Below are 14,910 nucleotides of genomic sequence, written 5' to 3'. Positions count from 1 at the left end.
AATCTAGGTGACTAGTTGGCTATAAAAGTGATTTATAGACCACTAGTTCGGCAACATGAATGGCAACCTTTGGCTACACTTGTACTAGTGACCTAACCCAGGTCAGAGCATTGACTTGAGGTGTACTCACAATGTATACTTGTCCATACAGTTTAATTGTTAGTACACACTTTGGGAAGATTTTAGCCCATAGCAGCCCACATTCTACCAGGTACTATTGAGGCACAGAAGGTGTTGGGGATGGTTCTCAAATGGCAGTACAGCCAAAGCAATGTGGATTGTTTGGTTTGGGTTTGGGTTTTCTTGCTGTTGTTGTTGTGGCGTTGGTTGTTTGGTTTGGTTTTGATTTTTGTTTTTTCGTGGGTTTTGGTTGGTTGGTTGATTGGTTGTTTTGTGGGATGTTCTCTCATGGGAAGAGAATATGGACAAATTGTTTCATCTGATTTGGCCAGTGCCAGAGAATAGTCCCTGGCCTGCTTCATGAGTGAGTTTATCTGTGTAGTCCTGGTGTCTTAAATAGTTTTCTTATCTGTGAAACAGCAGTACTTCTCTATTTCATGGGTGTATTGAGTATAAAATATTACAGTATCTGGCATTATTTTGGGTATATAAATGAGATGGCTAAAAGAAGCAGTGTGATGTGATTGAAGCACAGGTCTGAGAATCAGGTGTCTTGTTTAATTGTAGTAAATTACTTTGTTGATACTCTGTTCTTTCATAAGTAGGGATGAAGGTTTTGGAGGGGACATCTCCATACCTGAGGTTAGATCTTTTAAAGATGGATTTCTTAAGTGTCTCAGTGTATGTTTCAATTTCAAATTAGATTCTGCTTTACGCTGAAGTCATGGCAAAAACTGCAGAACTTTTGGATTAGACGCGGAAGTCAGTTTAAAAAGCGGTATCATTTGTGTTTGCTCAGCTCACAGAGTGAGCTAGACTGTATGCTAATACAGGAGTGCGTTTGTTTTAAAAGAAACTGTATCTTCTTCAGACTGTTGTTTCTCTACTACCCCTATGTGAATGCATCCATGTCATGGCATATGGGTGCTCCTTGGCAGGGACTGCCAGTGTTTCTTCTTTAAGTGTTTATTGGCAGAAGGCTGAATCAGCCTCCATACTTAATATCTTCTCCTTGTTAGGGATAATTTGTTACTTGCATGGTTGCGTATAGTTGCAATAATATCAACATTTAGTTTACAATTGGTTATCAAACCAAACATTAGAGTGAGCCTACGCTGAGGCAAAGATCGCCAGTTTTCATTCTTGAAGAGAATTTCTCTTCTACTTCAAGAGATTTATAAACATAGTTACCTGAATTGTTTTGGAGAGAACAAATCTAGACTCCATTATGCAGTCTCTAAGTCAATTGCAAAAACAGTATGCAGAAATCGTAGATAGCAAAGACTGAAAAGTTCTCTCATAAAAATCTGACATTAGATTGAGCTGTCTTTGAAAGGCTAGAGCTTGTTTCTTCTTTTTTCTTGGCTTTTTCATAAAATCAAACCAGTGTCCCTTCAATGTCCTGCAAAGGTTACAAGAATTCTATTTCTTTTCTGTTTTTCCTCAGAAAGTCATGCTTTACAAGAGCAGGTATTTATCTCCTATGCTTGCAAGGAAAGGGATTAAAGCTCCAAGGTGGCTTCTTACAGCCAATCTATTTTTCTGGTACTGGCAAGTGAAAACCAGAAAATTAGCCAGAGAGGAAAAAAAACCTATCATTAAAGTCAGTATCATGATAGTATATAATGGAAGCAGCAGATGTGAGTACTGACTTTTTTTTTTTGTTATTGTTAAAGAAGTGGGTAGATGATATCCTTGTTCTAACACTGATTTAGCTAGTTGTGTTAATTTACTGCCTTGGTGCAGAATGAAGTAATACCTCAAATTAGGAGGTGGAAGTGCCAACACTGTCAGACCTTGAATGAACATCAGCACAGTGATACCAGAAGGCTTAATCCATCTGAGTTTTTCTTTACCAGTTAGGAAAAGCACCTCCCCATTCCTCCCATCCTCCTGACTGCAGAAGCAGTTTGGACTCACATGGGAACAACGGGTTTGATTTATTGCTCTGTTCTGATTGTGGTGACCAAGCACAGGGACTGTCAGTCAGTTTTCCAATGTAGTATCAGATCCCATGTACTTCCTCCTTGTTTACCTAGATGCAGGAGTTATGGATTGATCCAGAATCCAGGCCACACCCCTTGCAGTCAAAATGACTAGACTACCATTTTACAACTTTCCCACTGGGGAGTCCAGCATCTCTTAAATATCCACCACTTTCAGGGCACTTCAGGTAGAATCCAGTCTACTGGCCTTGCCAACTCAAACAGCACAGGAATACTGCAAGCAACACTGTTCTTATATTAATATCATTGCTGATTTTAGTGATTGTCCCTATGTTGCAGACTAGTGAACAACCTTAAAATTAGGCTTTTCCTCCCTGGAGATTTTTACAGTTTTTAAGAGTTTAACCTGCAGCAACCATGGCTAGCTTCTCTCTTTTAGGGAAAATAGAGACAATGAATATGTAGAATAAAATCTGACTAAGGGAGTAATACAGAGAGTCTGTCTTCCAGAGAAGTATATGATGAACATCACATCTCCTTCTAAAATAAAAAAGCTGACAATCTTAAATAGTAAAGAAAAATAATGATAATGACTGTGAGATCATTGTAATGATTTTTGGAAAAGTGCTTAGTCTCACTGTAAAACAACATTTATTTAGGGAGCGTGTTGTAAAGGAGCTTCAACGTCGGAATCGTATGATCTCATATCAGTTAAGCTCTACATTAAGAACATCATCACCTGAACATTCCCGTCAGCCATTTCCTGATTGGTCTCCAGACTGCTCCCTGGAAGGGTAAGTGGTTTAACAACATTTAAGTTCCACACACTGAAAGGGAATAAATAAATAAATAAAGGGGTGAACTCTAGTATTTCTCGTTGAAATATTGACTGAATTTCATTGCTCCAAGTAAAATTACAAGAAGATTCAGGACCACAATATTTTGATGATACTCTTTTTATTTTATGTTATTGAGCTGTATCACATAGCAACTACTTACACCAGGATGCTATAGTCATAAATTCTTCAAACAGTAATAAAAAAATGTTACAGAAAATCTCTACTTAACTTGCCACCATTTTGTGCAGGTGTAGATCTAAGTATTTTCATCTTTCCTGCAGAAAAGCTCTTAACTACCCAGCCTTTCTTCTTCTAGTAGTTTTCCACATAATTTTTACTCTATATATGAACAAGTTTTACAAGAAACGTAACTGCATTCTGAAAATCTTCAAATACTTGTAACCCTGAGGAGGAGCAAGCCTATCCTTCCATTTAAAAATCAGTGAAATGGAGCCTCCACAGTATGCAGGTACTCCCCTGCCAGTTTTGGTCTCAGCTTAGTTTCATATTTGGTAGCTGCATACTTGTTGCATCACACATTTTTGGTAGATCGATGGCAGCCTGCATTAAAAAAAATTGCCAGTTGAGGGGGGAAAATTCTCAATTCATGACTTCCTGGAAACAATTTGTGCTTTTGAGATGGTTATGTACTTTCAATATGAATTTTGTTAATACTTTGTAAACTGAGATTATTACCTTTGGCACTTGATTCATCTTCATTACCAAAGGCTCCTCTAAGTACATAGGTTCTAAGAATATGAGACAAGTTTCCTCAGGTCAGTGAGCTGGTTCTGGTGCCCTTAGGAGGAAAACACAGCTGTGCAAGACAGTGATTTTGTAGCTATTGCCAGGCCTTGATAGTAGAGGGAGTCTTCATTTGTCTGATAGGATCATGTCTACTCCTCCTTAGTCTGAGTACAGCGTAGCTCTTAAATTTGTTGAAATAAGCACTGTATCTGAGAATGGTTTAATTTAATTACCATAACACTTTCTTCTATTTTTGATACTGTATGAAGAGGGATCAATTCATGTAGTCACCACACCGATAGTAACAATTACAGTGCTTTTTCTATCACTCTCACTTCAGGGTGTTAGAATTCCTTTCTAATTAGTAAACTTCTGGCTAAATACCAAATCAAGACTAATCTACAAACTAGATTGTCAATTCAACTCCTTTCTTATTTGCTTTTGGGGTGTTTTGGTGTTTCTGTTTTTTGATTTTTCCTCATGGCTGGCCTTACATGACATTATCTGCTTTTGCACATTCCTGGCAAACAATTTTAAGTAAGGAATGAAATATGTAGGCCAGATACAAATACTTTGTTTGCTTAAAATCTTTAGCTGGTTTAAGCTAAATCTTTCTCAAATCAATGTAGCTTTTGAGTGCAAATGAACTCAATTTTTTTTTTCCTGCCTAATTTTTTTCCATTTTTGAGTGCTCAAGGTACTAATATAATTCATTACTTTTTTCTTCATCCAGCTCTGTTATACATTTTCAGCTAAGGGGGAAGGACTACAGTTGTTCCAGAGTTACTTACTTATACTAAATAGTTTGGGATTGTTTTAATGTAAAAAACCCTGAACAACTGTGTAATAAAACCTGAAACTTTGATAGTCTATGCTATGTTTTAAAAGCTTAACTGGAAAGAAATTATCTGGTTTGTGTGGTGTAGTAATACAGTGATGAATAATACAACCTGTTTCATAAGGCGCACCTGAGATAAAGCAGAGATCTAAACCTGGATCTGTGTGCTTTGTGTAAGTGACTTACATTTGATCTGCCCATGTCTGGGTGAGTGCTCTGATGTCCAGAATACTAAAGTTCTTGATAAATTTTATGTCAAGAACTTAAGAGTCTGTATGAAGAAAACGAGAGACTAGCAGAAGTGTCTGAAATATTTATGAATGATGAGATAATTTCCCTCCCTGCTAACTCTAGAAAGCTTCAGAAAATTCACTGAGACCAGAACAAAAGAAAAAATTATGTAAAATATGGCCCTAGAGTAAACACAAGAATATTAATGCAAATATTTGTGTGTAATCATCAGCAGACCCACAGAACTAAGACTTTCTAAATAGATACGGGAATTGATGAGATATGATCTAGATGCAAGTTCCTGTTGGATTTAAAAGCAGAATACTATGAGAAGTAGAACTCCAGGAGGCATAATTTCATTTTTCAATTGCTTGAAGACAAGTTACCAGGGACTGAAAAAGATACTGTAGAAACAACTACTCATTGGTAGAGAGGCTTCTTCCATGCCTAACGTCTGTCTCTGCAGTACATGAAGTATAATGAGATAGCAGCGCAGTAATCACTAATACCCCTCCTCCTCTGCAGTGTTTCGGTGCAATTTTAGCAGACATGCTGTGAAGGGAGATAAGATGGACAGTCACATTTTTATTTTATTGAGAATGTGATATCAGAAATAAATCGGACAGCAACTTTTTCTTATTCTTCTATTCGTCTTTATTGCACCAGACTCACTGCTTCAGTAAACTGAACAGGATGTGCCTTGTACTTTGTCTTGCAGACCTAGTGGGAAAGACCTTTTCTGTCTGATTTCCTCAAGTGAGAGGAGTCCAAAGCTTGCCTTTCACTTCAAAGAGCATTATAGCACTTTTGTACAATAAAATCTATTCTTTCAAATGATTTGGATTGACTTTGAAGAGACTGGGAAGCTTGCTCAAATTGCTTTCAGAATCAAAACCTTAAAATTTTTCACATGGAAACATCAGAACATATTTCCGTATTCACTGAACATGAAATAAATTAGATTTCTTTTCCTTTCTAGGAATTCTTGTTTCAAGGACTTATAATGTTATATTCACGATGGCTTGTGAAGACTCTGCACACCATCTGGAGAGTTAAAGTTGGATGCTCATTTAATTAATCATTTTTCCCTCCTGAATGCTAAATTTCATTAAATCTCATTCACAAATGCTTGCACAGGTTTTTCATCACTCTTAATGTTGTTCATCAGAAAGAAAACAGTTCAGATAGCTTCCTCTCCCACCACTCTCCCAGCTCTTGTATTACCACGTGAATGCCCCATGTCAGTAATCAGAAAGAAAAAGCCCCACAAGTTCCATTGACTTTACTGACAGCGTGTTTTTATTTTAAAAGTGTGTGTAATTTTAAAAGGTTATTGATATAGCTGAAAAAAGGGGAAAGAAAATAACAACATGAAACTTTATTGGGGAGAAAAAGTGTCTATATTCAGGTGTTATGATTTGGGTGTATTTGTGCTGAACTACGTGAGTATTACACTTGAGAGAATGCTGTGCCATCTCAAGATAGGAAGAGTTTGGGGATTTCTTTCCTCTCTTCAAACCTGACTTATTCATCTGGATAAATAAGATAGCAATGCCAGCAAATACCAGTGTTTAAATACCCATGTATGAAGAGATGTATTTTGTTGTACTGGAGGTGTGTTCAACTTCTAAGAATTTTATTAAAACTGTACAAAGTTTCTACTTAGAGTTCTTTAATATGAGTGAGTACTGATTGGTGACAGTTATTGGCACTTTAACTCGCTCAGAATTTCCGCACTTTGTTATGTCATAACGTTTGTCTGTGTTCTATGTTCTCACCTTTTAAATGCAAGAGAAAATGTAAAATTCTCTCCTACAAATCATCTGGGAAATCTGTGCTTCAGTATTTGGAAATAGAGAAGTAATTCCTGTTTAATTCATGTAAATTATTCATTTTTTTAATAGATTCGTCCTTCTCGCTATCTTCATAAAAGGTCTCCAGTTTATTTTTTAAAAGCAAAAGCATGTTGGTTGCAGTAATGGTTTAAATGTATATCTTGCACCTATGTTCCTTCGTATGAATTTGGTTTGTGATAACCTAACCGCTAAATATTAACCTATTTTGAGTAATGATTGAAGACAGCATAACCCATATGAATGCCTCTAACTGCCTTTTAAAACCTGTTGATATGAGCTGTTGATATGATTCTATGCTGCTTTTTAGGAGCAGGTAGCTTTAAAAAGCCTATAAAAGTATTTTGATTAATAATGTAAAAAAATATAATATATATAAATATATGCCTGAACTATACATTTCAGGATTATCTTCCATAAGAGAAACAGTAGTTTTCAGCACAGGTCACTTGATTTTAATTTGTAGGTTAGAATTCTTCATTCCTTATTTGGCGGACAACCACAGAGGTCATTCTGGCAATCACCAGTGTTAATGGGACTACTTGCAAGTAATAAAGACTGTAGGATCAGACATGATGATATTGACCGTTTCCACATTATGCAGTTATTAAAAGGAATATTGTACACTTTTCCCAGATGAGAGATGATCATCTCATCATCCCAGAAGATGAAAAAGCAGTTTATTGTTTTGCAATCATATTGCCATATCGATTTTTTCTTTTTTTAGAAGATGATCACAAAAAGCTTGAGATGTGATCTTAGTCTATAAAACTAATACCCTATCATTTAGAAGATGAGAAGATATTAGATAAACATAAAATAGATCAAACTGAGTTGTTTTGGGGCGTGGATATACTGTGCAGAAGCCCACGTCCTAAGATGTAATTAATTCCTTAGTTGCAACAATGATGGCTTTTTCATATAAGATCATAAAGAAGTCAGTAACGAGGTGCTGCCCTACGAAGTAAAAGTGCAGGATTCTTCAGCAATTTGGACTTTAAAATTCTTAAGTAGAGAGGATTAAGGGCAAATGAGGTTATAAATACCAAGATGTAATAAACTTGCTTTTTGCAGAGTACTCCAGTAAAGTAATAGCCTTTATTATCAGGGTTAGCCTTTCCCTAGAAAATGTTACGGAAATAAAAGCTTTGTTTTTCTGCAGGCAAATTGCAAAGCAATCATTAGGCTATGGATGGGGCCAAAGGAATTTTTTTCAGTGGTGGTGTGATGTAGATTTCAAGTGACTTCTGACAGCAACTAATTGTTATGTAATTACATATTGTTAAGAAAAACAATCATTCAAGTGAGTATATTCAGAGAGCAATATTGCTGTAGTGGCAGCCTCCTACATTTGAATATACTCAAATATACCAAATGTGTTACACACTTTGTGATAGTATCTCTTTCCTTGTAATGTGGGTTACTTGTGGTAGGGTGATTTTCTTGTTGCTTTATTACAGTATTCTGGTTGGAAAGAAACATACACCAGAAATCTGTTTATCATCTGTTTTACATTTGTGACACTTACTTGCAACTGTGAACAACGTAATACTTGATTTTTATACATGTTTATACATGTTTTAAAGTTGTCTTTTACCACAATATTTTTACATAGGCAAACCTGAAAATGCAACTTGTGGTTTCTTATCAAGTAAGAGCATGTTAAATTTTTTCTCAGCTACTTTGTGATGATCTAAAATTATCCATTTTGCATAACAAAGAATTCTACCATACTTTTCAAAGTATTCATACTCTTCTGCAGCAATATTTTCTTAATTTCTAGCCACTGTTTTTGGACTTGTTTCTAACTGACTTCGCTTCTCCATGGCAATGGAAATTGGCACCATTACTCAGTAGAAAGTATTTTACTTGAGCATAAGAGGTTTACAGGGTTTGTAGAAGAATTCAGTGCCTCTGGTGCCCTCCCTCCTCAGTCTCTTCTCCACACTAGAAGAAACAGGAGCTACTATGTCTGTGTACAGAACAGTATCTCCATCATCAGTATGGTTTCAGCAAGGAGGAAGAATTCATTGTGCATTGCTGTCGAAGTATTTCACTGCTTTTTGTAAAATCTATGCAAACAACCTTTCAGCAGCATTTGTATCTATGTGATTTATCCTACTGTTTCCAATCAAAGAAAATTGGATTGTATTTTTTTCCTTTCAGTCACTAATAAAGCTCGAACTTCAGCAACATCGGAGTTAAGATTCTGCTGTCAGTGTTAAAGATAAGCAGGTTCAGTCTTTGAGCAGGAAAAACACTCGTGGCGTGGGGTACGCTTTGGTAGTACTACAGCTGAGGTTTTTGTTCTGTCATCCTCCTCTCTTCTGAGAGCAACCAATCCCGTTGGTATCAGTGTAGGCTATGGCGTAATGAGGATGCCCCATGGCTATCAGCATCAGATACACTTTAGCAGCTCTGTTGCTTGCTTGCTTTTGTGCATTTATTTAATCTGACTTTGATATTAGCAGATCCTAGATGATACAATAGCATGCATATAAAGTTAGTATGTATGGAATATTCTACTAGTTAATTTGCATTGGCTCCTCCTTCCACATCTTGGTGATTTCAGTATGAATAGCCTTGCAACAAGGAATATAAGTTGTTTTACTGATACGGACTGGAGTGTCTGTAAAGAAGTGTGATCTTTTAATAAAAGAAGCAAGAGGTTTTTTTAAGATATTGTGCACTCTTAATGATCTTTCCTCTGATCCACTGAAACTTCGTATTAATTTCCAGCAGAGGGAGTATGTGAGATGAAAATGAGCGGATCATACATAGCTTTGTGGTATTAAGATACGCTGTTAATCTGAACACGTGGAAAGAGACTTCACAGTTAGGTTTTGGAGTTGGTTTTTTTTTTGACGCTTTCTGCGCAGAATAAAAATAGCTTGATAGGATGGATAAAATTTTCACGAGACTTGGCTTGAATCGACTATGTCAAAACATATCTCATTTCTTGACAAGAATCAGATTTTTTTTATTAATAAACGTTGGGGAAAAAAGGCTTTCTTGAATTAAAACATTATAAGACATGGCCTGAAATGATGTTTCCATTCAGTAGATTTTTTTGACCTGGCTCCCTAATATATTGCAATTCAATTTTTCTTTAGGCTGCCTCACATTTGACTTTTATTAAAATCCATGAAGCAGTTTAATCATTTATTTCAGCCAATGCAACAGTCCAAGCTTAGTTTTAAGTTTCCCAGCTTGAGCTTCTCACTGCGTTGTGTTTTCAAAGCTTTTATTTCCCGAGGTGGGAGAAGAACAAACATTTTTTTATCTTGAATGCAGCCAACACCCAAGCAATTATATAAGAGTACACAAAGCAGAAAACTTCTTTGTTGTCAGAGCTGCAGTGTAACCTAGCAGGTGAACAATGCGGTTCTCAGGTTTGCTTTACACAAGGGTATGTCTTTCCTCCTGCACATGGCAATACGTTGTAAAATTACTGTTGCCAGAATAGCATGTGCGTTTTTAGAACAATGCTACTTAACACCAATAAAACCTATAATTGATCTTTTTCTTTGACCTACGGTGGCTGCTGTAGAAGTGATGTTGAAATGATTTCTCATTTTAAGACCGAGCGTGCACCATGTTTCCATTTTCATTTCTGCTCCCCTACCACTGCCCTAAGAAACAAGCGAGCTCCACAGCATTTTTCACTCTAGCACTTTTACCTTGGACTGCAAGGCAATGTAGTGTGGTGTTGGTTCTTCTTTTGGGCAATACCTGTGTTTTCTATGCAAAACTGCTGTCCTTAGACTCACTGATATACCGGAGAGACTCTTCAGAGGCAAAAATGTGCTCATGCTGAAACTAGAAGTTTGAGAGAAGTTTATTGAAACAGATGGATGCCAAAGTAGGAAACCACTCTGTTGACGTTATTTTTGTCAATTCTTCCAGCCAGTTCCTCCAGCCTTCCTATCTCGTCTCTTGCATGGAAACTAAGCTCCAGATACACTATTTGAATATCCAAATGTGCTGCTGTTCACAGATGCAAGCAACTTCAGCTACAGCCTTTCACTCTGATACCACTGTAAGAGTCTTGACTGATTTTTAATTTGGGTCGGATCTGCACTTAGCAGATGTACCTACTGACTGTAGCTACATGCTGCAATTACCCGCCAGCTACATAAGTCTTTAACTCGAGAAAAAAAAACCACCTCAGATGACCAGTTGCTACTTTAAACCACTGAGGGCAGGCGAAGGGGAAAGAAAAGCCAAGGCAGACACTTTGGAGCTGGAACAGCTCTTTTACAGTTGCTGAGCTGCTCTCCTACCTCAGCCCCGTGTATCACAGAGACGACATCTGCCCGGCGGCCGCCTGGGCTGCCCTGGCCTTCGCCTCAGCGCCGCACCCCACCCGCCCTTGGCCCGGCGGCTGCGGGCGGGTCCTGAGCCGCAGGTGGCTGCCGGGCCGGGCGGGGAGGAGCGGGGTAGGGCCGCGGGCAGGTGGCTGCAGATCAGCGGCTGTGGCGCGGTGCGCCCGGATGGGCCGGTGCCGCCTGACTCACTCCCTGTCGCCTTCCCGGCGCTATCAGCCGCGGGCACCGCTCTCCTGGCGCCTGCGAGCTGCCGGTGCCTCGGGCTGCACTGCGGCCGGCGGCGGAGGGCTGCCGCCTCGTCCCCAGGTGAGTGAAGGCGGTGCGGAGCCCCTCACGGAGCCCCGCCGCCGGCAACGCGACGGTGCGAGGCCGCTCTCCGTGTTACCGGCGGCCCCGCGCGGCGGGAGGAGAGGAAGCCCGCCGGGTAGCGGCGGCCTGGCCGTGCAGGCGTCAGAAGGGAAAGCCACGGGCGACGGGCTCAGGTGGAGCCGCTGTCGGCGGGGCATCGCCGTCGGGAGCGGGGAGGCCGGCCGGTGGGACGCGGCTTTGTTTCCCGTGGTGTTCTCCTGAGCCTGTTTGTCTGAGTATAGAGAAGGGAGACACAGTATGAATAAAAACAGGCGGCTTTATTCAGCCGTTAAAAACAGACAGCCAATGGTATGAAGTTCAACAAGGCGAAGTGCCGGGTCCTGCACAACAACCCCATGCAATGCTACAGGCGTGGGGAAGAGTGGCTGGAAAGCTGTTCTGCAGAAAAGACCTCGGTGTGTTGGTCAACAGCCAGCTGAACATGAGCAGCTTGTGCCCAGGCAGCCAAGGCGACCAACAGCATCCTGGCCTGTACCAGCAATAGTGTGGCCAGCAGGGCCAGGGCAGTGATCATCCCCCTGTACTGGGCATTGGTGAGGCTGCATCTCGAATACTGTCTTCAGTTCTGGGCCCCTCACTACAGGAGAGACATTGAGGTGCTGGATTGGGTCCGGAAAAGGGCAGCGAAGCTGGTGAAGGGTCTAGAGCACAGCTCCCATGAGGAGCGGCTGAGGGACCAGGGGTGTTTAGTCCGGAGAAGAGAAGGCTCAGGGGAGACCTTATCGCTCCCTACAACTATGTGAAAGGAGGATGGAGCGAGGAGGTAGCTGATCTCTTCTTCCAAGTAACAAGCAATAGGATAAGAGGTAGTGGCCTCAGGGTGTACCAGGGGAGGTTTAGATTGGATGTTAGGAAAAATTTCTTCACTGAAAGGGTGCTCAGGCATTGGAATGGGCTGCCCAGGGCAGCGGTGGAATCACCATCCCTGGAAGTGTTCACAAACTGTGTAATTGAGTCCCTCGGTGACATGGTTTAGAGGTGGTCTTGGCAGCCCTGGGGTGAAGGTTGGACTTGGTGATCTTAAAGCTCTTTTCCAACCTAGTTGATTCTATGATTCTAATGTAGTGGCACACTAGTAGTGGGAACATAGTAGTGGCGCATAGCAGTGGGAAGACATGAGCACTGTTTTCCGTGTACCATGTATCACAGGTTCCTCTGCGATTGCTGTTTTGCGGTTTATCAAAGGTGTGAATAAGATCAAGGTGACCAGGCTTGGTGTTTCCCACCAGCTCAATGCTCCTCAGGAAGGCCGAGTGTGGCTTTCCAGCATGTTTTCTTGCCGCGAAAAGGCTGTGGCTTTCCCTCTCCCGTTCCTCAAATGTCTCACAAGATGCTGACTGATCCTATGGCCTGAAATTGTCTTTAAATGTTGTGACTTCTTCCCCTCTTAAATATATTTTTGGACATGAGGCTTGAAATATCACGAGTCAGTTTTTCTCATTATTATATTAGCTTCTATTGACAAACTCTGTCAATAGTATATTTAGTGTATTGAATTTTAACCACCACTGATAGATCTTAGGTCACTATATGTAAATCTCTTCAAGAATTCTTAAGAGTGCAATGAAATTTTAGTGGTGCAAACGTCGTCCTGGCAGTTTTGCCATACAATTAACTGAATAAAACCCCATATGTTTAATACGAATATAACCACTAATTATTTGCATATTTTCATGCTAGTTAAAACCCTATCTTTTCTGTAGCCAGTTTAAATGTATTTAATTTGCGTAAAATCATGCATGTCTGGGGCTTTATATTCATCTAAATACCAAAGCAGTAGAAATACCATCTAGAAGTATGCAGTGGAGTATGCATTACACCCTTTGCCCAAAGCAAATTGTTATTCCAAGCTGACACACACAAGATCTTCCAGAAGTTTTTCCTAGTCTCCTATTTTTCCATTATAAATCTAACATACCATGATTAGCTCCCATAAATCTTTCTTCAGTTGAACATCATGTTCTCTACTCCATGCTGTATATTCTCCTGTATTTGTCATCATTAAAAAGTTCACTTGCTTTATCACTTACATATCATTAACTTCCAAAAATGGTAACCACATGCATCAAAGCCTGTTTGATACTGACACAAGGCTGTATATCATTTGTGCCTTGGAGTAATTTCTCATTCCTCGTATCACCGTGCCAATAAACACTGGTGCACCAGTCCTTTTCCATGCAGCGTGATATGGATTGTTTTTATGTAAATTTTGAGTGGAAGTGAGCTCTCATCAGCAGTTTCTACAGGGCAAAGATTAGATTACAGAAGGAAAAAATGTAGTGTTATTACTGGTACTTGCCTTGTAGCTCTTTAATCATTGAAAGAAAGCAGTTTCATGGTAGGAGTTGGCTTATCATTAAAGGAAAGGGAGCAGGTGCGTTTAGCTTTATCCAGTGGTGAAGCAGGAAATTTCTGTGGTTGTAGTGACAGCTAATTAATTTGTCCATGTACAGACGTCAGAGTTTATAGACAGTAGAAGCTCTTGTTTCCTTGCTTTCACAATGACCTTGAGAATTTTACTTCTGCTGTGGTTTTAATTAAAAATATCTTCTTCAGCATCAAGTATCCTTTCAAGTATTCTTCTATTGGAAAATAAAAGTAACCTGTGCAGCAGTGGCTGTGTCAGTGTTTCTTCTAGTGCACAGGTATGCGAGTGCCTTCTGCCTGCCACTGAGCTCTCCAGAGAAAAAGGCTCTGCTCAGGTGCTGCCTGTAGAGATACTGACATCCTCTGCTATCCCTTTGTGCAGGACATTAACAGCTGTAAGTTACCTGGTTGGCAGTTTCAGTATTTATAGTCAGGATGGAGGAGTACCAAAGAGGAGGAAAGAGTGAGCTCCTTTATAGCAAGGACTGGCACTGAATGCTTACCGAGGAACTGAAAATATGATTAAATTATGGAAATGACAAAGGCGAATATTTACTGCAGTAGCAAAGCTATGTTTCAGATTCAGCAGGACTAAAGTGAGATCATTGATGTCCCTGTGTTTGTGTGAAGATATGATAAATGGCCATTGCCTCGTATTGCATCTGGCTGTTACACTCTTGGTCTCGCATGTGTGTTGCCAGCACAGCCAGTCTCTGAGTGGGGCACTGTAACCAAACCACGCTGTGAGCAGGGACCCTGCACTCACTGTGCAGAAAGTGAAGGTGTCTCCTAAGTCTGTTTTTACTAGTGTCACACATCTCCTGTCCAGTGCCCTGCACAGCTGGAGTGCATCAGTTCTCTCGCTTTCTGAGGTCTTGCTTCTTAACTTGGCTCATTAAATATAGTTTATATCCAGCAATGCACAATTCATTTATCTTTATGTTTTCAGATGCCTGGAAGTGCTGATGAACTGAATGTGTCTGGTTTTTATCAGTCCAAAATAGTAAAGAACATCCATTTGAACATGAAAATCTTGGTTGGAAGACAGTAGAATGAAGGCTGTGCATGCTAGGATTGTAACAAACTCTTACAGAAAAAGATACTTCATTTCCCAGCTTTGCATACTCTGAGAGTTAATAATCACAGGAAAGATGGAAATACAATCATAAACCATTGAAGTGTGATGTGTCCGAGGTATTAAATATACGGTTTTTCTCTTACTGAGAGATTTACGGTTCTGTATTAGTAAAGAGAAAACAGAGGCTATGGAAA

General features: G+C 39.8%; 2 protein-coding genes across 4 annotated transcripts in view; both read left to right on the top strand.

The window, feature by feature from the left end:
- TSGA10 (testis specific 10) overlaps nt 1–8,767 on the top strand; it is a 31,446-nt gene extending 22,679 nt beyond the window's left edge. Inside the window, exons 17-18 of the mRNA XM_030475840.1 lie at nt 2,726–2,860; nt 5,701–8,767. Coding sequence (XP_030331700.1) covers nt 2,726–2,860; nt 5,701–5,725 — 160 coding nt within the window. The 3' untranslated portion in view covers nt 5,726–8,767. The remainder of the gene's footprint in view (nt 1–2,725; nt 2,861–5,700) is intronic.
- A 2,234-nt stretch (nt 8,768–11,001) lies between these two features.
- CRACDL (CRACD like) overlaps nt 11,002–14,910 on the top strand; it is a 66,042-nt gene continuing 62,133 nt past the window's right edge. Inside the window, exon 1 of one of the 3 annotated variants that reach the window (XM_030475837.1) lies at nt 11,002–11,208. The gene's annotated coding sequence lies outside the window, so the exon portion shown is untranslated. The remainder of the gene's footprint in view (nt 11,209–14,910) is intronic. The other 2 variants (XM_030475830.1, XM_030475839.1) reach the window with 2 other exon arrangements.

The sequence above is a fragment of the Strigops habroptila genome, chromosome 2 (assembly GCF_004027225.2).
Source record: "Strigops habroptila isolate Jane chromosome 2, bStrHab1.2.pri, whole genome shotgun sequence".
Lineage (NCBI taxonomy): Eukaryota > Metazoa > Chordata > Aves > Psittaciformes > Psittacidae > Strigops > Strigops habroptila.
The sequence above is the reverse complement of the archived record's forward strand: the minus strand, read 5'-3'. Positions and strand labels throughout refer to the sequence as shown.